This window comes from Callorhinchus milii, unplaced genomic scaffold (assembly GCF_018977255.1).
Source record: "Callorhinchus milii isolate IMCB2004 unplaced genomic scaffold, IMCB_Cmil_1.0 Scaffold5, whole genome shotgun sequence".
Classification (NCBI taxonomy): domain Eukaryota; kingdom Metazoa; phylum Chordata; class Chondrichthyes; order Chimaeriformes; family Callorhinchidae; genus Callorhinchus; species Callorhinchus milii.
In genome coordinates, this window is record NW_024704746.1 from 18,287,980 (window position 1) to 18,312,982 (window position 25,003).

The following is a 25,003-nucleotide window of genomic DNA, read 5'->3' on the forward strand; positions in this document are numbered from 1 at the left end:
ATTTCACTAATCTGTAACTAATGGGGGTCCCTCGTTATATATTTTCTATCAATCCATAAACATGACTTATTGATTTAACATAATTTACAGCCATTTATTCATAGACATTATAATCTTAAAAATCAAGTTAACTTTACAATCTCTTGATTAAAAAGAGTCAATGAAGCCTTTAAGGTCATCAGAAGTATCAAGGAAACACTGTATATTTTCCTTTTCTTTCTACTGAATATTTGCAGTAGGCAGGAATTTTATAGCATTTAGATTACTATCGACTACAGTATATGTAATTCACCTTTTTATTTCCTAAAATGAATAAGTCATTTTTGTTCAGTAAATTTATGCATTTGGCGCGTTAAGGTGCTCTACTGATACTTTTTAACAGGAAATGGAGCAATCAAGAGCAGATGAGTTGGAAGATTGCCCCAGCTCCACCAATTACTGAAATACCAGCTACTCAGGAACTGCAGAAAGAGCTAGAAATATTGAGCTCTTCAGGTACTATACACTACTTTCCTTTTTATTTTGCTATACCACATTTTTCCGTGAAAGAAGGGGGGATATTTCAAAACACATTTTAATGTCATTCTTTAAACAATAATAATAATCTTGCATATAGTGCCTTATTATGTTGTTGAGAATTCTCAAAGCCTTCACAGAATAAACTGTCAAGTGTATATTTTGTGGGCGAAACTAGGAATTGAATATGTTTAGGAATATTGCAATTTTAACTTCACTATCTAATTTAGCATTTAACTTAACAGACTGTTGATTTTACTTTGTGCTTTATTTTACAGGTATCAATCAGTCATCAAAGAAATTTTTTCCACCTTTCAAGAAAGATGAAAATATGTGTCAGTCACAAACAGCTGTTGAATCCAAATATACATATATCCCAGTCAAACGCAAAACATTTGAATTAGGGATAAGCAACTCTTTAAAAAGTCAATCTGAGTTTAATTTCAGAAATGCTAATTCTGATAATTCAACCAGTTTTTTAAATGACTGCAAAGGTCATAGCAGACAACAGCAAAAGCACATTGTACATTTATATGATAATTTGAATTGTCCAAATATATCACATAACTCTGAGGAAAAAGATAAAAGTCCAAACTCGTTCAGAAAAAGGTAATTTTCTAAAAAAAATTATGTAAAGCTCCTGCATTTTTCTACTGTTGTGTTTCAGTTGTGTAGTGCAGGGCCCTTCAAAGTCATGTACTCCCTCAGCTAATTGAGGAATTACTAGCCAAAGTGCTTTCTTGGGAACATTTAAGTAAGACTTCAAGACAAAGATCCTGCCCTCTTTGTTATGAATCTGATCCTATTACATTGTATGTGTAGGGTAACATTTATTTTACTTTTTTAGTACATAAGAAGTTTTGGAACATTAGATTCAGTTCCTTAATGTTCTGCTTTAGTTTATTTGTGGTTTAAGAAGTTTGATTAAATAATAATGTGCATTTTTTTTAATTAACAGCTAAATCGGTATATTTTATCACAGGGACTGAAATGTTTGACATTTATGACCCATTTCTGTATTTCCCTGTAGCTTATTTAAAAAACCACTAGCAGGAACTGACTGCTCTTCCTCGTTTGAGAAGTCAGTGTTGTGCAGTGAAATAAATGGCTTTAGAAATTTTGCTGTGAAAGAAAACGTATATGGTGTGATGGACAGTACCAACCGCAGAAATCAGAGCGAGTCTTGTGTGAAAAAAGCACGTGTGCTTCCTATGGTACCACAATCACTTAACCTGAAAGGTAAGACATAATAATAACACTCTACATTGGATATACTGTAGAACCATATATAATTGAGACCTCTCAAAATGCTTCACAGGATTTACTGTAAACTCTGGTGACTGTGTTTGTAAGAAACACGACAGCCAATTTGCGCACAGCAATGTCCCACACCTTATCACAGAGTGAATGGTACGTTTTATTTGGGGGATTGTTAGCAAGGACACCAGGAGAACTGACTTTCTCTTTTCCAATGGTGCATTGGATGTTTAACATCCACCTGAATATGCAGATAGGTCTTGGGTTAAAGTCTCACCTGACAGAACAACTCTGACAGTGCAGCATTTTATCAGGATTTTATACTGTAGCAATAGATGCAATAGGTTTGTGGTGATGAGTTTTGTACTTTATAAAACTAAATGAGGTTAATAGGCATAAAAACAACACCATCCTAATCATCTGAGTTCCTAAATATAGTATCCAGTTAGCATTAGAAATCTTAAAATTCAATTGCTCCACAAGGACCAAATTATGATCTTCATTCCAGCAACTGACTTAACAAAAAGCTTTATCAACCTAGGATATTTCTACATTTCTTCATCCTGTGCACCATGCTTACTTCAACATAAAACATGTGAAGAGTTGTGAGAACGAGACCTAGGCTGCCAGATAACCGTGAAGGAAATGGATGAAGAATGGAAACAGAGCATTCACAAATTCAACTTGCAACAAATTGTGGAATAACTAACTGAAAATCATAACCAAAACATACTGCACCCCACACAAGCTGAACATACAGTTATTAATAATTATAATAATAAACCTTGCATTTGATTTAGCACCTTATCACGTCTTCGAGATGTCTCAAAGCATTTCACAGAATATACTGTAAAGTGTAGTAGATTTGGACCTAACATCACAATCTTAAAGATGGCATCTTATATTGGAATTGCAGTTGCATGTAATGTATAATAAATCCATGTGACTACCATATTAATAATAATAATTCTTGCATTTGATATAGTGTTTTTCACATCTTCTGGACGTCTCAAAGCGCTTCACAGAATAGACTAAAATGAATTGACTTTATTTGAGGGCAAAATGCGGCAGCCAATTGTACACAGCAGTGTCCCACAAACAGTCGTGGTTTGAAGTGACCAATTTATTATTGTTTTATTTTCTTGAGGGATTATTATCAGGTGTGTGGAATAAGGAAACTTGCCCAAGATTTCACCTTGCTGGGAAGTGCTTTCAAGAGATGAGGGGTTAAGAAATTAGTGTTTCCTGTTGAAAAATGTGTCGCTTTTGTACTTTCAAATTGCTTTTTATTACTTACAGATGCAACAGGAAAGAATTCAGGAACATTGAGACCAGTTACTGAAATTTGTATCCTTAGATCCATGGACTTGTTTTGTTAGTAAATAATAAGATAATGTTGTTATGAACAAAATGTTCGTTCTGTAACACTGCAGAGAAAATACTACAGAACTATTATTTTTTCTGTTGTTTAGAAGTTTTACAATACTGGGGTAACTTTTAAAAATGAAAATGAGTATATTCCACCCTCAATATAACCATGCTTGTAGCTTTATGTTGCATACCAGCTCTTCTATTTTTGAAGTAAGTGTTGTAGATCAATGTTGCCACTAGATGGCAAGAGCTGCACATACAAATATTTTTCTGTTTTAAAAATGTATCCACTAATGTAAATTGAATACATTGAAGAAAGTGCAAAAGGTACGCACTGATAAAGAAGCAATCTATTCAAGAGTTAAACTTTTAATGGCATGCTGATTGGAAAATACCTCACTCCAAAAGCTGCTGAAACCCTGGTCCATGCCTTTGTCACCTCTCGGCTGGACTATTCAAATGCCCTGCTTTGCCAGTCTCCCCTACACTACCATCCATAAAATCCAGGTCATACAAAACTCTGCCGCCCGCATTCTCACATCAAACTCCGCTCCCCAATTACCCCAGTTCTTGCCAGACTGCACTGGCTGCCTATCCCAGAGAGGATCAACTTCAAGATCCTCACCCTTGTCTTCAAATCCCTCCACTCCTCTGCACCCCCCTACCCTTCTGACCTCTCTTCACAACAGTGCCTGTTGCCTTCGTTCCACCAGGTCTGGCCTCCTCCTTGTCCCCCGAGTTCTCCGCTCCACCCTCGGTAGCCATGCCTTCAGCTACCACGCCCCGAGGCTCTGGAACTCCCTTACTCCTTTCGCCTCTCCCCCTCTCTTCCTATTTTCAGGTCTCGGCTAAAGACCTTTCTTTTCTACCGCGCCTTCAGTCACCTTCCTCCCCCTCCACTCGGACCCGGGATCTGTTACTGTGAAACGCTCTGAGAAGCCGTCCAGCGCGGAAGGCACTATATAAATCCAAGTTGCTAAGTATTACGGTAATGATAATAGTTATTTCCTTAACATTCTTCCACAAAGCTGTTCAATTCAGAAGCGTTTTCAAAGAATTTCCTTATTTCAACTATATACAGTCCAAAGCACTGGATGATGTATGTATTCTAAATCAGAATTAGAAGTACATTAATGACCTTGTTCTTTAAATCAAAGGCTTACTACAACATTTATCCAGGAGTAGCATAAAAGAAAGAGTAATAGTTAAGTATTATCTTCCAGAATTGTGACAAAGTGCCACTTTTGATAATTGTTGCTAGTCCGAGGTCTTGGAAAACATCTGTATGTCATTTTCCACAAAATTATCCACCATGACAACAGAATATTTTCCACTTGCCAAAGGAACAAATACTGCACTAGCAAACAATTAATAGCAAAAATGCTCAGTTAGGTGCCACAATATGCCAGAAGTTAGATCCTTAATGTTTATTAAGACACATACCAGCAGACTGGTCAAAATATATGAGCAATGGGGGAGGGGGCCTGGGGGACTCATGAAGGGATCCAAAAAAAGAGATTATTTGATGGGATCATCCACATTATGAGTGAATTCCTGTAGTGTGCACTCTGATCCAAGCTTTCACTGCCAGTGATCAAGAGTATCCAAGAACAAAAGTGAAACTGCGTGGCAGACATTGCGTGCAATATATTCTGCTTTATTCCCACATCCAGGTCTGGTACTCATTTTATCTACATTGAAAGAATGGAAGGTTGAGGAAACCTAGAATTTTAAGTCAAGACCCATTGGACTTTAATCTGAATGAACTATCTGACCTGAATGTGGACATGAACATTTTGGTATCAACAAAGAACACCTGATTATAAGTGTTGATGAGAAGCAAGAACTCAATGCTATATCTACCACTGAAATATCCTGGCAAAATATCATAAGATCTTTCAGTGATATTAAATTGTCAGGGAAGTGAAGCCTGGCCTTAAAGAATAGAAAAGTTGAAATCAAACTATTGTAGTGGAGAGAACTAAACAATGGAGATTCTAACACCTTGCAACTACTTTGAAATTCTAAATGGTTTGGGGAACTAATAAGTATGAAATATCTCTTAAGATTAGCATGTTTACAATGTTTTAAGTGTTAAACAATAGTATTGTGCAATAGGTTCTAGGTTTAAATCTAATCTGTACTGAGTTAGATGATCTCAACCAACAACAACTCGCATTTATAAAGCACTGTTCAAGTAACCAGCCAGTAGTTGAGCGTTACAATTGACCTCAGTACTCCAATCCAACAATAAAAATACAAATCAAATTTACATTTATATAGAACTTATCATGCCCAGAGGATGCCCCAAAGCACTAAATAGTACTGGCTGGTCAGTTGAGCTGTGGGTGGGAGCCGAGGTGAATGGGAAAGGGAAAGACGAACGAATGGGCTTGGAAGGAGAAAATAAGCCAGCATTCTCACTCTTGATTGCTATCCTGCCGGAAAACCTATGTGTGGATATGAGTAATAACAAGTTTGGCCTCAGCTGTGATACCTCCAATTGTAGATTAGTTGTCAAAATGATTACAGCCAATAATACTATAATACATTATTCTTGAATAAAATGTACATTGATCCAGGGAATTTTACAGTAATAAATATAATGTTTGTATTTTACAGATTATCTGCATTTGATTAGTGAATTCCTTTTCATTTGATTTAGACCAGAGGTTGCCTGTGCTTGTGTCGTTGAGTACATCTTACATTTTTAGAAATCTTGCAATAGCATAGAAGCTCCTGCTTCTTTCAGAATTGTTCACGTTTTGAAGAAATTAATGAAACATGAAGAACAAATACTTTAAGCATCTTCTGAATATAGTTGAATAATGAATATCTTAGGCACATCTTGACTGTAGATGAATGTTGTGCTTGTAGCAATACCGGCGTAATCTGTAACATGTTGAATGCTTTTATTTTCTGCTAATAAACCCTATTGGAGTTCCATGTGTACAACATGTATAAACCTATTCATATTGTGCACAATGTCTAAATGCAATGTGCACAAAGAGATTTAACCAATGAAACCAGTTGTAGACATAATTCATATTTTTTCATTGGTTATTTACATAATGAATGGGTTGTGTATTCCTCTGTATGTATTCATTTACACCTGGGTTGTGCGTGATACAAATGCATTTGCACATGGTACCTAATAGGCATCATTATCGACATCTGGATTGATTAGGGAGTAAGAGTTCACTGTTTAGTCTGAATTTAATACAGTCGTAAGAATGCACATGTGGAGGTAAGATCTTATTGTGCTTTTTAAATATCTGAGTAAATCTGCATTCTGCGTGTGGCTGGAAACTAATAACAATTCTTGCATTTAATGTAGCTCCTTTCACATTGGAAGGATGCCTCAAAGCGATTCATAGGACTTTACTGTTATTTTGCAGGTCAAACTACTCAAGGTGCACAATTCCTTGACTTATACTTGGAATGCATTTACTTATAGTAAAATGGTTAAATTTGTAGAGAACATGGAAACATGAGCAGACCATTTGCCTTATTGAGTTTTCTGAAAAATTTAACCCAATATCTGAAAGATAAAATTGGTCATTCACTTCATGGCTGTTCACAAATTGGCTTCCTGTTTTCCTACAAAATTACATTCACTACATTTTACATTACTTGTGAAACCCTTTGAGACATTTCAACATCAAAAGCACAAAATATAAACTTAATCCTGCATTTGATATAAAGTTTTTCACACTGAGACAATCTCTGAAGTGCTTTGCAGCTCTTTCTAATATTAAGTGGAAGGAATATTTATATTCTTACACTTGCCTGGATAGTCCTTAAAACTGAAATATGAAATTAATTGCTATATCCTATCACTTTATTGCAAAGTTATTTGAAATACCAAAATGCTTGGCCAAATCTGTCTTGAGAATAAGCAAAATGTTGAAACAGAGTGTAAGTAGATTTACACTGTGTAGTGTAAATAAATTGTATTATACTTGTTGCTAAGATTGTACAACATATAGTGATTCAAAAAAGTCACCTGTTTTATTAACTAGACCTAAAACTTTTTGTATTTTTCTAGCTTCTGTATACAGACAGGAATTTTGTGATTTGTTCCCCAACTGGATCTGGAAAGACTGTGATATTTGAGCTAGCCATTATCAGATTACTGATGGAAGTTCCAAAGCCATGGTCCAATATAAAAATTGTGTACAGTAAGTACACAAGTAAAAGTTTTTATTATTTTCCCATGGTACTGCTGAATTTGTTTATTTTTTTACTAATTTTTTTCATTATTTTAAGCATTCAATTAATTTCAAATAAAGAATTCTGATACATTTCCATTTCCCGGTATTTTGATATTTGCATGAGTGAACCACAAAAAAATTACTAAACAAAACTGAATTTGTTTAATTAATTTTACCTAAAGCAACAGAATAACCCACTTCAACAAGTGAGCTACTATTAATGTGTAACTGCAGCCAGATACTTAATGTTGATGTGTTATGAACTACATGGAAATAAAGAACATTGAATAGATAGAGCAATGAAACCGTGCTGTATAACATCATCAAGATGTCCCAAAGCACTTCACAGGTAAAGTTTAATGACTGTATCTGTAGGTAAACATAGCAGCCAATTTGTGCAAACAACCAGGAAGTGAATGTCTAGTTTTATCTGAGGAATTGTTGGCTAAGACACAGGGAGAAACTACTTTCTCTTTTCGAATAATATAATCTTTAATGTCCACCACAATAGGCAGACAGGACCTCGGTTTAACTGCACGTCTGAAGGACAGCACCTCCGACAATATGGCTGTCCTCAGCATTGGAATGGAGTGTTATTCTAGTTCTAGACTATAAACTCAACGTGGGGTTTTAATGCATGGCCCTCTGAATCAGACAAGAGTGCTACCAACTAAGCCAGGTTATGCACATTTACATAGTCCAATGCTGTTCCTATTTGACTGTTGGTACATGGAGCAATGCTCAATACCTGGGAAGAAAAATAGAGGCATTTAAAATTATATTTTATCTATCTACCTGTCTGGATTTAATAATTTAGTAAAGTAGCTTATCCAGAATATACCTGTTGTACATTATATCTGTTAATGTAGAGACATTTTTCTGGGTGGATTTGATTAGTTTACATTTTAGCTTTAGGTAAAGCTTCTCTCTTAAGTTGTACTGCATTTTTTTAGTGGCTCCAATCAAGGCCTTATGCAGTCAGCGGCATGATGACTGGAAAGCAAAGTTTGGACCTATAGGACTGAATTGTAAAGAGCTCACTGGAGACACAGAGATGGATGAGTACTTCGAGATTTTGGATGCACACATTATCATGACTACTCCAGTGAGTGTCTATAAGAACAGTTAAAAGTAAACAACAATAGATGCAAACAAATCTACCAGTGTACAGGTGTAGAAATGTGTAAAATGCACTGAGAATGTTTCCTTAATCCTTAGAGCATCTGTCGAAACTTAACATGTTTTAGATTTATAGTCAAAGCTATTGCGAGTCAAAACATCCAGATTTTATTATAGTAATATTAACTCACGCATTAATTTAAAAGAAAAAGATTGACCGTTTGTTAATAGTTATGACCCCATGAATTTGAGGTGGGAAGAGATTTGAATATTGGGCAAGGTTATTTAACTGAAAGGACTGCCTGAATAGGACAAAAATTTGATTAATGTCTTTACTCCTGGAAATTAGACTTGTTGCTTATGATGCATTTTACACCTTGATTCATGTCTTTGAAGTAAAAATTGGACATATTGCTTTATTGTAACATCTATTTTACACAGAGTACACTGTTTCCCATGAAATGTAATAATTGTATATTATATTCATATGTGTCAGATTATTTATGCTCTGATTCTAATTATGTTTCAAGGAAAAATGGGATATAATGACAAGAAAATGGAGAGATAATTCGTTAGTCCAGCTCGTTCGGCTTTTCCTCATTGATGAGGTAAAAATCTAAGTTTGATATTTTTAGACATTAAATTGTTCTGCTGATTGTTTTGGGACTTGAATTAATTAAGAAGGCCCTTACCAAAATAAGTCTGGACACTTTGTGTGTAAAAAAAAATTACTCACATAGACGTTTAACACTTGAAATTACAGTGGTAAATGTGACCTTTTATTCTAGATACATGTTGTGAAAGATGAATGCCGTGGTGCAACCCTTGAAGTTGTAGTTAGCAGAATGAAAACATGTCAGTCAGCTACCTTGCGTGTATCACGCCAATCCGATATTGATGCCACATTGAGATTTGTAGCAGTATCCGCAACAATTCCTAATATTGAAGATGTAAGTCTAGTTGATAAAATGTAATATACTATGGTAAAAATAGTAACATTTTGCAGAAAGTTCATGAATATTACTTAAGTTTATTTTTGCATTTTTTATTTTCCTTTCTAAGATAGCAGAATGGCTATCAGATAGAAAAGGACCCGCTGTTTTCATGAAGATGGATGAAAGCTATCGTCCAGTAAAACTACGCAAAGTTGTTCTTGGATTTCCTTTCTCCAATGCTCAAAGTGAATTCAGATTTGACTTGTCTCTTAATTACAAAACAGCTAGTATTATACAAACATACTCCGAACAGAAACCTACATTGGTGGTATTTGTCTTTTTAATTCTATTTCTGGGCTTAAATCTTTCACCGGTAAACTTGTAATTCTGTTTATCAACGGTAATTTTCTATTTTGCAGTTCTGTGCTACAAGAAAAGGTGTGCAACAGGCTGCATCTATACTTGCAAAAGATGCCAAATTTGTCATGAGTATAGAACATAAACAAAGGTAATTCTAAAAATATTTTCTCCTGAACTGTCTTAAGACAAAATTAATTTGAAAGTGAAAAAAACAAATAAAAACAATAATCTTTATACACAACATCACTGTTCTTTTTAAAAAATCAACAGATTGCAAAAATATTCAAACTCAATCAAAGAGTCCAAACTTAGAGGTTCGTATTTATTTTGGTTATGTTTTAAAAAGAGAAATTAATTAAGTCCAATGTTTCTACCAAAATTAAAATATATATATGAATTTTAATAGATTTGTTACTGTATGGAGTGGGTTATCATCATGCTGGTGTCGATCTGTCTGACAGAAAATGCACTGAAGCTGCCTTCACTGCAGGAGACTTACCAGTACTTTGTGAGTACAGTTTCTCATTCCATCTTTAGACTATCTTTAGATTTTTTTCTTGATCAAGTTTGATTTAAATTGATGTACCGCACTGCTACTTGTTCAACCTGCACATACTAAAAAGAATTGCCATTTCTCTTGAGGAAAAATCAACTGGGACAGTGTACAATTAAGAATATTAATCAAGTGGCTGGTCACATGATCATTGCTCTGTTGTGTTACCTATTTCAGCTGATGGCTCATCATAGGCAACAAACCTATACCTAGTGTGTCTCATACCAGACTCTCCATCATGGGTTTTATTTGTTTACTAGTTAGTTACTTTAAATGATCTCTTTCAGACCTTAGGCATGGAGAGGGAATTTTATGTTTTGATGTTTTTTGATTCTTTACTAAGAAATACTTTATTTAGCTCTACAAAAGAGATATCACTTTTATGCATGTAATCATAAATATTGAAATATTATTATTAATAGCATCTTAAGACATTTATTCATCAATTCACATTGATACAACTTGTGACTAATTGTGTGAGATAACCTAAAGTTTATATTTATCAATTACAGTACAACATTTCTAGTTTTTTTTGTTTTAGTTACTACTAGCACCTTAGCTATGGGAGTCAACTTGCCAGCACACTTAGTAGTCATTAAATCCACAATGCATTATGCAGCAGGAATGTTTCAGGAATACAGTGAAACTGATATACTACAAATGATTGGACGAGCTGGACGACCTCAGGTATACTATGACATTATCCATGAATACTTTTATTTCATGTTGTCTCCATTAGTTTATATTTATCCCACTAGTTAGGTCTTCCTTGCGTCACAAGTTTTCTAGATAAGAAAGTGAGCAAATGCAATTCTGTAACATTGTTAGAGCAAGTTAGAGCAGAATTCTGTAATATTTCTAGCACATTCATTTTTGTGATCTATCTGTCATTAGTTCATATCAACTTGCTTCTAACCAACACTTGTAATACACACAATAGAGTAGTTTGCTCATGTCCATCGATATATGAAGAATACTTCAAATACAAAAGTTCTTATAGTTAGTATGTAATGTCATATTTAGTTGCAATTTCTTCCAGTTTGATACAACAGCCACAGCAGTTATCATGACACGGAACCAGACAAAGGACTTGTACACTCAGATGATAAGTGGAGCACAAACCATAGAGAGCAGGTATAAAGATAGATATAACTGATTGGCATGAGTATTTTCCACAAATTTTACCAGAAGAATTAAATAATAAATGATTGAGAATATTAAGAACTCACATTTTCTTTTTTTGGTAGTTTGCACAAGCATCTTGTGGAACATTTGAATGCAGAAATAGTGCTGCACACAATTACCGACGTCAGTGTAGCTTTGGAGTGGATACGATCCACATTTCTTTACATAAGAGCTCTCAAAAACCCAAATCACTATGGTAAGATTCAGATTGTTGCTCATTGTTACAATGTTCTTTGATTTCTATGACTTCAGTATCCATGCTTTAAATGAGTATTGTTCCATAATCAAGTCTTTAATCCAGAATCAAAAAAACTGTTTCAGGCTGCGTATTGTAATTAAAAAACAAACTTTGTATGTTTTAACACTTGATTTATATTGAAACAGTGAATCATAGGTTTGAACCACTGAGAATGCTCATAAGCAGATCCCAGATTGACAAGAAAGAAATGTTTTATTCTATTTATTTAAAAATTGCCACCTGTATTTTTCTTTTGTGGTGTATATTATTCCTTTTCCATGAGGATAAGGAGGCATCCTATTTTTACATATCTGTTGAATTAGCAGAGTTTATTCATTCTGATTTTTTCAAGTTTTCTAGGGAGCAACTAGCCTCAGTTTGACACTTTCATTGGATGGTCCAACTGAATTCAGGATTGCATGGTGCGGGGAATGTCACATCCTGCACATTTTTGGCCAATCAGACTGGCACAATAATAACACATTCTCAGATTGTATTTACTACTTTTAAGATTTGAGTTTTAACAGGCATTAAATGGGCATTAAACCCAATCTACCCAATATATTTGGGTATTTTTAAAATCAACAAAGATTGTGGTGATTTAGGACATGATTTTCATATTTTGTTTTCCAAGATTTTGCTACTGGAATCAATAGAGCTGGAATTGAAGCAAAATTGCAAGGTACTGCATCCTATTTTTACCTGTGAAAACATTCTCCTGGTTTTAATGGACATATTAATATTTTTCAACAATCAACACAAGGGCAGGAGTTAAAAGCCATTCCCTGCTTCCATCGATTGACGAATTGTAAAATAAAAAAAAGGAAAGGGTATACAATACATTCGGATGTCTGCCTAGTCAGTATCGGGGTCCTCATATTTAAATTGCATAGGTAAACGTGGGGAGCGCTTAAACATGATGTAATATTGGATTGATGTTGCCTCTAGGCATTCTTATTGTCACTGTTGGGCTGAGGTAGCATATGATAATGAAAAAGTACATTTTGATGCTAGTATATATGTTACATTAATGGAGATTTGCCAGATGTTACCCCTTGTAGAATGATGTGGAAATACTGCACTAAATGTTAATATATTTGCGTTGTGTCTTTGTGCACTCAATTTTTTTGGAGGATCAGCTCTATTTAATAGAGCTCTATTTAGTTTGGGTAAGGAACAGCACAATAACATGTTTCTTAGAAAGTTTCAAATATTTCATAACTGTCCAGATGAATTTAACTGTTATTGTGAGTAAAAGCTGTCTCATTATTGATGCAGAATTGTGCCTGAAGAATTTGCATGCATTGTCTTCCATTGGTTTGATAAAGATGGATGAAGAAATCAATTTCAAGCCTACAGGTGAAATTGCATTTCTCTAATTACTTGCAAGTTTTTCTTTTTTTTAAACAATTGTCAAAGTAGGCCCCAATTCTGGCTAATGTACTGTAATAATTGTTTTCCTTCTGTTATATTACTTTTACAGAAATTGGAAAGTTGATGGCGCGATATTGTATTGCTTTTGATACAATGAAGCTTTTTCAAATGTTCACTGGAAATGAAACCTTAGCTGAAATGGTAATTTTTTAATAAGCAGAAAATAAAGTCTTAGGTGAATAAACCAACCATTTCAGGTTTCATAGTACTATATTACTATATAGTGTTATATTTTACAAAAAAAAGTTTTATCTTCCAGATGTTAATTGATAATACTGTGGATTTCACCTATTTCATATTGGTATTTCAAAAGTCCAGCATTCAATTTTTATTTTTATCTCCAGTTTGGAAACAATTTTACTGACATATATTTTGTATGGTAGGTCACACTGATTTCTAAATGCAAGGAATTTACAGATGTTCAGCTGAGAGTCAATGAAAAAAAGACTCTTAATACACTAAACAAAGACAAGAACCGAACTACCATTAGGTATGTGTAATTCCTTTAAGATACTTGACTCAAATGGTCATTACTTTTACATGAGAAAAGCAAGTCTAAGAACTCACAAATAACTGTAATTGTGCATAGTGTCATTTGTGATGATATACTATAATCGCCAAAATCTTAGGCAAGTTTTCTTACTCCACACACCTTACCTAGCAGTAAGTAAGAACCCGCTTGTTGTAATCCCTTCAAAAATACAATAAATAAGTAATAATGATGTGGTCACTCAATCCAACACGCTGTGAGACACTTGTACACAATTGGCTGCCACATTTCGCCCACAAAACACACAGTCATTACACTTTACAATATATCCTGTGAAGCGCCTTGTGACGTCTCAATGACATGATATGGAGCTATATCAAATGCAAGGATTATTATACATTTTTTATAATCTGTTATACTTGTTTCTCAGATGACATTTTCTATATATACTTTTATCTGCATTGTTGAAAACTGGTTATAACACAAATAAAATGAATAATGAAAAGATATCGAGAGCTTAATTTATGACATAAAAGAGTTATCATAGTTACATTTGCTGGTGAGAATACACTGTAATACAATTCAAAAGAGACTTATGATTATGACCTATAGTTTATTTCCTACATTTAAGTTTGTAAACAATTCAAATATTTTTAGAAAAATCCATCAGATTATTATAGGAAAAACATCATACAATATTCCTTTTGATAAATATAACCTTTCATAGTTAAATCTCTCTGCTCCAAAATTGCATTGATCTTTTTATTTTCTTCCTTTAATACAGGTTTCCAATGGAAGGGAAGATTCGAACAAATGAAATGAAAGTGAATTGGTACAAAAAAGACAATTTTGATATTCTTAATATCTTATCAATCAGCAGAGAATAATTCCTCATATCTGTTGAACAAATGTTTAAGTTCTTTGTACAGCTGAACCCCATTATAAATCCATTTGCGACAATGGAGTTCACTTGTAACATACGGACCCCAACACTTGCTCACAGGAATTCTTCTTTTCCATCTATTTTAAATTTTTTCCTTCATTTTGTAATCATAAACTAAGAAAAAGGCTGACTTTGGGTCATCAGATCACCCATAATGTCACTTCCTGCATTTTTGGATGGGCAGCGCACACGAAGTTACAATATTGGTGACCTGATTCCCCAGAAGTCGGCCATTTTTTTAACCGTGCAAAAGCTGACGCGCACTACAGTGAACGTGGAAGTGGTAATCAGTGATTTGCGTCCCATAATAGCACTGGTTGAGATTTTATGGACCCCCAACCATCATGTTATAACAGGGCCCCACTGCATGTAGTTCAAAAATATGTGCTGAATTGTATCAATTCAACTGTCATGTGTTTTTTAAAAAAAGCTTTTCATTTTAAATATAATGTGGTATTTCATTACAGTCTAATTCAGGCCCAATTAGGATGCATTTCAATACAAGATTTTGCATTAACTCAAGACACAGGCAAGATATTCAGAAATGGTCTGAGAGTCACCAAATGTAAGCAAATTTGCACTTGTTTTCATTTAGTATTATTATATTTAATTTGTTTTTAAGACCTCTGATTACCATATTAGATGAATAATTATGAAACATTTAAATATTGATTGTAGCTTAGAACTAAATATAAAGATTTTATTGTAATTAAATATTAATAATAATGTGAGGCATTGCTATCTACAATATTTTTTTAAAAGAATAACTTTTAAAATATGTATATTCTTTCCAGTGAAAAATATTTAGTGGCTAAATACTTTTGAATAACTATAAATTAAATATTTTGTAATCGTAGCTAGTTTCTTTTTCTTTATTTCCTTGACAGTTGCTTCAGTTTTCAAGGTAAATGAGAGAGCAGGAACATTTATTTAGTATTTTTTTCATTCATTATTTTGTACACATATTTAATTAATAGGTCTATCTGAAGTGCTTGAACAACAAGAAAAATGCTTTTCAATATTGTTGAATGCGCTGATTCTAAATAAATGTTTTAGAGCTAAACTTTGGGAGAACTCTACATATGCGTCCAGACAACTTGAAAAAATTGGTAAGTAGTTAGTTTATACTAGTACCTTGTAGCATTCTTTGAAGGGATCTATTATGCACATTGTGTCTAAGCTTCTGTGTTGTCTCTAAGAGACTGATTCACCGATTTTATTTTTTAAATAGGCATTATAGTAAAATTTAAGCATGAAAAATAACTTTCTGTGCCTGTTTTTCATCGCTTCCCTGCTCAGTCCTTTGTGAAATGTTAACATAAAGCAATTCTAAAATGTGTTAACAAATGTTTAAATATGATGGAACGAGTAATAATTGTCAACCCATTTACAGGTGCTACTATGTCAAGTGCCATGGTTCATGCAGGACTTACTACATTCCAAAAGATAGAAGATACAAATGCAAGAGAACTAGAGCTGGTAATTCTGGGTCAATTTTTTGTGATATTAATTGCATCATAGTGATTGAACAATAAATAAATTGCTATTGATGCTGGGTGGCACAATCCATTGTCATAATGATCCTTTCAGATCTGGGTTTGACATTCACCAACATAATAATCCTTACATTTGATAACCTAAAAGAACAGATGAAGATTAATTTTCTTTAAAGGTAAATAACAGTATCAAATGAAATTAATTTGAACAGCTTATATCCTATTCCACACATTCTAGAACTATCCAGAATTTAACACTCATTCACATCAGCCTCATGGTCACATTCTGGAAATGAATTGCCATTTGTGGTGTACTGCATTTTCATTCCAATTGCCAGAATAGAATTGCAATTGTAAGAGACATTATGCTGAGTTGTACGGCTTCCATATTCCTTTCCTTCAGGTTATTACATTTAAAATAAATTAATTTGAGCATTTCCCTTTATCACAAAAATAGACCAAATTAATATCAATCCATATTTCAAGAATGGAGCGAATTTTATTCTCTGAACAGATTACTATGTTTTAGAACCTTCATTAACCTTTGTGTGCTATGAACTTATTACTCAAGTCAGGAGTAATATTTCTCTTGAATTGTTAGTGAGTACAATCCTTTAGCAACCTTATTCCTGCTTCAACACTTAAGCATATCAGATTGACTTAGTACATCTGGATTGATCTATGTTAATTGTTGTAATAAATGTTTGACATTTATAAATACACAAAAACATCATTTATAGATTGTGAACAGACACCCTCCTTTTGGAAACCAGATAAAAGAAGCGATTATTCATCTCCCAAAGTATGAACTCAATGTGGAACAGGTGATCTAATTTTTCAAACTTTTTATGTTGTTAAAGGGTCAGTTTCATACTCGCACTGATGAGCATTTCTTTGAGCATACTTGTGAGACATGTGTGACTCATTAGCATTTGTATATTTAGTAAACATTGTATTTATTATATACAAATTTAATTTCAGGTTATTCAGTAGTAATAGAATAATTCATTACTAGAAATTAATTATTAGATAGCACCTATGATATAAACAATATGGATGTGAATTAATACTAGGTTTAATGCAGAATTTATTAATTTTGGAATATTTTGCTTTTGAAGATCGCAAGATACCATGCTTCTGTGTCAGAAATCCTAGTTACAGTCAATTTAACAAATTATGAACAACTTCAGAAAAGGAGAACAGCACCTGACAATCACTTCACTTCATTAATCATAGGAGATGCAGACAATAAAGTTGTTTTCAAACAGAAAATCACGTAAGTATCTAAACTATATCAGGTCACCTTTCATGTAGTATCATCTGGTTGAAAGCAAGGAAAATTACAAGATGTTTGGGTATAAATAGACACCACCATTTTTTGAGAAGAGTAGCACCTATAACCTAAACAATGTTATGGTAGAGGTAGACAATAAAAAGCTTATTGCTTAAATAACATAGTAGTTATTTTGACAGTGGATGGAACACATGAAAGGGAGGCTTGAATTATAACATTTTACTTTTAATCAGGGATTCGCTTTTGCTGAAATCAGGAAAATATACAAAGAAGATTGAAGTAAGAAGAGCCCATAAAGGAGAAGAACTAAGCATTAAGCTTATCAGCTCTGACTATGGTAATTTATGACTCTGTACAAAATACATAGTCACTTTACAGTAAATCATATGAAGTCCTCCCCATGTGAAAAATGCTGTATCAAATCTAGAATCATTTTATTAGTAGTACTTCATTTAGTTCTCAGTTTCTACCACATACTATGGATACCAACTATGAAAAATTATTCCCTTTGAAAGACATTTGAGCCAGAGCCTACTGCGATTTTCCCATCCTGCATCTAGAAAATTGGCTCTTCATATATCACTTTGTGTTCTTTTTCGGTCGTAATAAACATTCATTGTCCACTACATGATAGGTAAATATATGAAGAAGATGTTTCTTTCTTTTCTTTCAAGAGGGCAAAATATCTGTAATTTCCCTTTGAATTTCTGGAATGTTTCCCAGTAATTTTGGTGGATTTGTCTATTTCGTCCAAATTGTAACCCTAATTTAGGCACTCCCAGGTCTTTTGTCAATGATAGAAAAAAGTATCTCTTCATGAGGGGAAACTAATCATTATATTCTATAATGAAATCAAAACAAAAAAAAACTATGGTTTGTTAAAATATGTGTAGATTTATTAAATTTCTATTTGATGGTTTATTTTATATCTAGTTGGTCTTGACATTCAGCAGACATATATAGCCTTTTACTCAGGACCAAAAAGGTTTGGAACTCACCATATTTATGAAAAACATGATATAGAACGTACACAATCAGCAAAACAAAAGCACACAGCAACTCCAACAACAAGGCCCTCTGTTAATGAGACTAAAGGTACCTCTTGAATTATTTCCTGTAAAAAAAAGTTTGAATTATTAATAGCTATTATATAATTTACAGTACTTTGTGTTTACAAAGAATGATCACATGGAAAACGATGAATCATGTGGTATATTAAAGAATCATTGTCGGCTACATATGTGTATGTATTTTACTGTAAAGAAAGGAACATTTGGAAGACTTGTAAATCACAATCTACTACAAAGGGACCTCAAGTACATGATAAGTTAAACTATCCCATAATAATGTCTCCTTTCTTGTCTCTATTTCATCTTTTAAAATACAGGATTATCCAGAGAAAGTACCTGTCCAGAACCTGTAAAACGACTGTGTAATCATTTTTGCAAGAATAAAGATACATGTGGTCATGAGTGTTGTAAGTGCTAATGAATGGGATTTGATAGAGGTTTATTTAGATATTTAATGTAATGAAAATGTTTCAGTATATAGCTATATTTGTGTTCTTCATAATAATAATACTTGCATTTGCATTTTAGATGTTTCAAAGCACTTCACAGATAATACTGTAAAGTGAATTGACTGTGGAGTCCTGTAGCTCAGTGGTTAGAGCATTCGCCTTGCAAGCAAGACACCTGGGTTCAATTCCAGGCAGGGTGAAACCTTGGGCAAGTTTCCTTACTCCACACGCCTAATAATAATCCCTCCAAAAAAACAAAACAATGATAAATTAGTCATTTTCAATCCACAACTGTTTGTGGGACACTGCTGTGCGCAATTGGCTGCTGTGTTTCACCCACAAATAAACGGTCAATTCACTTTACAGCATATTCTGTGAAGCGTTTTGAGACATCTAGAAGACTTGAAAAGCGCTATATCAAATGCAAGGATTATATATTCATGGGCGAATCTTAGAGAGCTGTTTACAATGTTGGCTGGTTAAATAAATACCTTAAATTAAGAAAAAAATTGGGTTCAGGCCGACAAAAGCACTAATAAATTGAGTACCAGATTATGAAATTATTATCAGTCTGCTAAGGGACTGAGCTGGATGACTCAAATATTCTACAAAGTTTTAACGTGAAACTGCAACCTCCCCAGAATGCCACTTTCAGAGGTCATACTTCTAAAAAAACAGATTACTGCATCACAAGCTCATAAGATTCATCTGAATGAAGAAGGCCCTTCAGCCCATCCAACTTCATTCCTGCAGTACACCTACTCTACTGTCCCCCATCACTGCATAAGCTGCTTTTTAAATTAGTCTAAGTGTCCTGGCATTTACCACTTTTACTGGCAATTTGTTCCTGTCATTGGTTACTCTGCATCAAGAAAACTTTCCTGATATCTGTCCTGAACTTGACTTTTACAACTCTAAACTTATGTCCTCTTGATCTACTGTCGTGCTGCATTCTAAAGTGTTGATCTGGGTTTACCTTTTCAATCCCATTTAAAATGTACACTGCTGAGGTCCCCTCTGAGTCACCCTCTCTCAAGACTGATGAACCTGAGCTGTCTAGTTGTTGCTCAGAGCTCATTCCTTTAGCACTGGGGATCATCCTCATTGCAGTGCATTGCCTCAAGGCCTGAACAGCCCTCTTATGTTGTGGTGACCATAACTATGCAGTATTCAAGGTGCAGTCTGAGCAGAGAATTACAGCCTGAGTCTGGGATCTAATCTCTTCTGATTTAGCAAGATAAATCTAACTCAGCACAGGGTACTAAATATATGTACTGTATTATTAGTTGTTCTCTTAAGTTTTTTTTCTAATGTGAGATATCTCCTGTAGGTAAATTTGGTGTGACAGTTGCACCCAGTTCTGCTACCCGTACAACAAAAATGATCTCTTACCTCAGTGATCTTAAAAGCAGAAATGAAACTTTCTCAGCTCCATTAGTCAAACGATTAAAGGTATTCTTTCTAGGCTGTAGTAAAATATCATAAACAGTATTTTATATTTTTAAAGAATTAAACCTAACTAATTAAAAGATTGCATTTTGTCTTTTTTTCTAATAGATGCAGACGTTCAATGAAGCACAAGATATAAACCTTCAACAATTTGCATACACACAAAAAACTCCATTGTCAACATTACCTAGGTAATAATAATAATAATCCTTGCATTTGATATAATTTATGGTAAATGTAAGGTAATTATTTGCATTTATAGTCAGTATTATAAATGCAACTACGGTCTTCCTCCCCCCTACCTCTTCGACCTCATAAACCCATATCAGCCTGTCCGCTCCCTCCGCCCAGCAGACACCAGCCTGCTTCAGGTCCCCCACACTTCCCGCCCCAACATTGGCAATCGGGTATTCAGCATCCCTGCCCCCAAACTATGGAACTGTATCCCGCAATCTCTACCTCATCCCCTCTCTTGCCTCCTTCAAGTCCTGTCCGAAGACCTTCCTCTTCGACCATGCCTTCAACCCTCCTCCCCTTCTGACCCCAACTCCCAGCTCAGGTCCAAAACCCCTGATTATCCAGTGCCCTGGGGCATGAAGGGTGCTATACAAGTGTAAATTGCTGTATTTGATGTTCCTTTTATTGTATATTTTTTAAGGACAAAACCTAGTCCACCGGCTAAAGCATGCAAGAGGAATCAATTTGACATCAAAGCTCACCAACAGGAAGAATATAACCAAGGTGGGTTTATAGATAATGGGAAACAATTTACATACTGATGGGGCGAGAATTATCCCAGTGCAAACACATTCATAGTTAGCAATGTCAATTTGCTATGACCAAGTGTAGGTGATTATATCAGTAGTAACATTTTAAATAGAGGTTGTTGCAAGTGAATTGAGAAATAACTTAATTACTGAGAAATTAATTCTGTGTCCCATCTATGCTACATTTTGTTTAGTGGAGAGTAGGAGAGTCTGCTGTATGTAGATATTTCCAAAGTTATAGATTATTTGCAGAGTTTCATTTTTAATTATGGGTAAATAAGTTTTAATGAAATATCAATGAAGAAATCACAACTAACAAGGAGAAAACAAAAACGATAGCCCTATACATATTACTGGGGAAAACTCCACCACAATAAAGAAATCTTAACTAGCAATTCTTTTTTATTTTCTATATAGTAATAGCATTTTATTTATTTGACTTCTTAATTGATAAATATGCTTTCTGTGTGTACTATTAGAACTATTGTTTTTATACATATTCATTTAAACAAGAGTTGTACAAGGTTTGCAAGTTTTCTTGAATTAACTAACACTACACGTTCCAGGATACAATTCACATTACATGGTACTAGCTGATATTTACGAATTGAAGTACTTTTAGACGGTGTTATTTATTAAGAAGTGCTTTCAGATTAAGTACAAAAAGCAGAGCAAGCATTCAATCGCAATGAAATGTGTCACTCTGAGGCATTTTATAGCAGCAGAGTAGTAGTATTAGAAGTTTGGGAGCTTACAGGCTGTTCACTGTTTTGCCTGGAGAATGGTGTGCATAATAAGGGCATTTTTTTTTAATTCTTGGTAGAAAAACAGTATTTTAATTGTTAACATTTTTCATTATGAAAACATTCTACAGCTTTATCCCAACACAATTCATCTGTCATTCCATGGTGTCAAGATACACATGATTCTTTCAACTGCAACTCAACTGATGCAAATGAGAGTGGCTATTGGTCGACTGAAGGGACGAATGTGAATTTTGAACTAGGAGATGATGTGTGGGATGATTTTGACGATGAAAAGCTTCTACGTGCTAGCAGTTTTGTTGGTGAAGAGGAAACCAGTTTTAAATCTGAAACAGGTATTATTACAACAAAGATACGGGTCGCGGAATTTTGTATGAGTTTGACCTTGTGGGTGGTGGAACCAGTTTGTTACAGACCATATATGAACTTGTATTGCTGCAGAAAAGATTGCCACATATTTCTTGTGTCTAAATCAGCCTCAGATTTACTAATGTTATTTAAAGTGAGAAATTTACCTTTTAAAATATATTGTACTTTATATTGTATTATATTATTTGAGTGGTGATACCTTGCAATTATGTTTGAAGGTACACATTAGTGATGAAACTTCAGAATGACACTGAACTAATTTTTCCTTGAAGTAGTGAATCGCTGGCATCCTAAATCTAATTTAAAAAATGATGTAAATCTGTTGATCAAATGTTCTCTATTTTGCTTTATTTAAATAGGTTCTTTAAATGAGAAATATCAAGTCTTAACAGAGTTCAACATATTGCCTAAAGGTTCTTTAGATATTTTTCAGACCCAAATGATTAATAACAAATCCAAAGGGTAAGTTTTACAAAATAATACTGCTGATTACTCTAGATGAACATATCAATAATTATCAATAGTTTCATGTGTATCATTTAAATAAAAAAAACACAGAACTAAGTGTATTTACATTTATATACTTAAATAAACTAAATTCCATTTTTTGTTTTGGATGTAGCTACTATGAATATATTATTCATGTTTTTCTATCATTGTAAATGTTAACATGGATTTAAGTGCATCTAAGAAACTGAGTGGATTGTGGATTAGGATACTGTCCTTTCAGCCTTTGGTAGCTGGACTCAAATACTGCCTTGTTTGATATATTGAAAATCTCTGCAAGCTTCAAGGGGGAAGTGAAAATCTGTATGGGTAATCATCACAATTGAAAATCAAAGAAAAATTGGAGAAGAATTAAGAAGCACAGTCCAGTAAAGGGTTAAAACTAGAACATTTAAGTAAAAATAAATCTTTCATGCAGTTTAATACTTCTGTTATACATAATGCATATTTTAATACAATTTGTCATTGATTTCATAGTGATATACATCTACCAAGAATGGAACAACAATGCTTGAATTCTAGATTACCTTTAAACTCATCAGTTAAAGAAACAGTAAGTTGTGACAAGAAGATTAATGAAATGCAACAGACTACAAACAAGGAATTTCCTTCAGTGTCCAAAGGATGTAGATATGAATCCTAGAATTATTTGTCACTGTTCTAATGTATATAATGCTGAATGGGATAGAGAAAGCAAATCGAAAACAGAACTTTCAGATATACAAAAGGACACAAGTTCATTGTTGTAAAGAACAATTTAAGACTGTCACCAGGAAATATTTCATTACACAAAGGGATTAAATAATAAATATCTGGAACAAAAAGGTGGTATTTTTTAATCAAAAACGAGTGATTCCTTTAACTTTTATTAAATAAACACATTAAATGTAATACAGTATATGCTGTGTATCAAGACTCCACAAATAGATTTAGAGGTAAAAACAGTTTTAAAAAGGTTATATAATTACATAAATTGTCTAACCATTTATGAAGAATGTTTAACATTGTATTACTAAAAATGTTTAACTTTATACTGCAGCCCACTTTCCTTGAAACTATTGATCACACAAGACGTGTGAACAGCTCAGAAGAAGTATCGACTTCTACATCCAGCCACCTAAAGTCATTGAATGTTACCAAAGGCAATGGACCATTAAATTGTTTCTACCAGTATAATACCAACACTGAAACAGGATCCAGGTGGGACCTTAGTATATCATTAAAATAAACATTTTAGGATGGAAATTAGTAAATTAATTAAACAATGCACCTGAAGAAGTCACTTACAAAATTTTGATTATATTATTTTGCATTTGACTCTTTTGTCTATTTCAGATGTCATTCAGAAGAAGAATGTAACGCTTTCATTGGCATTTTTGATGGCATATTTTAGAATATCATTCACTTGATGAAACTACAACCTTTGGAACAACAAATATGTTTAGAGTGTTATATGGCAGAGGATTGTAATTGTTTACCCTTTTCCAGAAAACAGGGATTAACCTTTGCTAATTGCTAAATTAAGTTTATACTCACAATGTTACAAAAGTAGAAAATTCCATTATGAATACCTATTGAAAGGTTCTCCATTTTATTGGTAAATGTAGATTAGTTTCCAATACTAAAGTCAGAACAAATCTTAAAGCAGTCTGTTATATTTTAAACACATAAAATATTGTTTGCTTGATTTTTAATGTGATTGTAACAAATCAATATTTTGTCTGGTGTTCAAAATAAATCTTTCATTTTCTGAGTTGAAAAGATGAGTAATATAATTTACTAAACAATTGTTTTGTTATGGTGAAAGAACAACTTCAGTCAGGTGGTGTGAAGGAACCATTTATTTACAGAGTAACTAATGGGTTGTCAGCAGCAGCTAATGGGAACAACAAACATAGCGCCCTCCGTGGACAGCGTCTCAGAGCGCTTTACAGTAACGGATCCCGACTGAGAGGAAGGTGACCAAAGGTGCAGTCGAAAAGAAAGGTCTTCAGCAGAGACCTGAAAATGGGGAGGGAGCGAGACGAAGGGAGTGAGGAAGGGAATTCCAGAGCCTCGGGGCATAGTGGCTGATGGCCCAATGAACCAATGTGTTCCTTACAGTGTGGGAAAACCATCATATGAGTGAATCCGGAACACTGCCACATAAGACCTACTGACCAGTTTCACTTCAATCCACGACTGGCGCGCGGGACGCTGCTGTGCGCAATTGGCTGCCGAGCC

The 25,003-nt window shown here is 34.0% G+C and overlaps 1 protein-coding gene across 1 annotated transcript; it reads left to right on the forward strand.

Moving 5' to 3' along the window:
- Positions 1–404: 404 nt before the first annotated feature.
- On the forward strand, positions 405–24,264 carry hfm1 (helicase for meiosis 1). Its single transcript, XM_007887346.2, has 37 exons — positions 405–495; positions 795–1,125; positions 1,547–1,755; positions 3,073–3,120; positions 4,173–4,243; positions 7,193–7,325; positions 8,312–8,463; positions 9,008–9,085; positions 9,266–9,427; positions 9,540–9,740; positions 9,832–9,920; positions 10,043–10,086; positions 10,179–10,280; positions 10,867–11,012; positions 11,365–11,459; positions 11,573–11,706; positions 12,383–12,430; positions 13,027–13,107; positions 13,232–13,323; positions 13,566–13,672; positions 14,457–14,504; positions 15,083–15,180; positions 15,593–15,724; positions 16,009–16,094; positions 16,852–16,935; positions 17,230–17,387; positions 17,639–17,742; positions 18,339–18,500; positions 18,793–18,882; positions 20,255–20,376; positions 20,482–20,564; positions 21,032–21,114; positions 22,015–22,239; positions 22,633–22,735; positions 23,258–23,333; positions 23,820–23,980; positions 24,116–24,264. The coding sequence occupies exons 1-37, from the start codon at positions 405–407 to the stop codon at positions 24,171–24,173; spliced, it is 4,287 nt and encodes a 1,428-aa protein (XP_007885537.1). The 3' UTR covers positions 24,174–24,264.
- Positions 24,265–25,003: the final 739 nt, after the last annotated feature.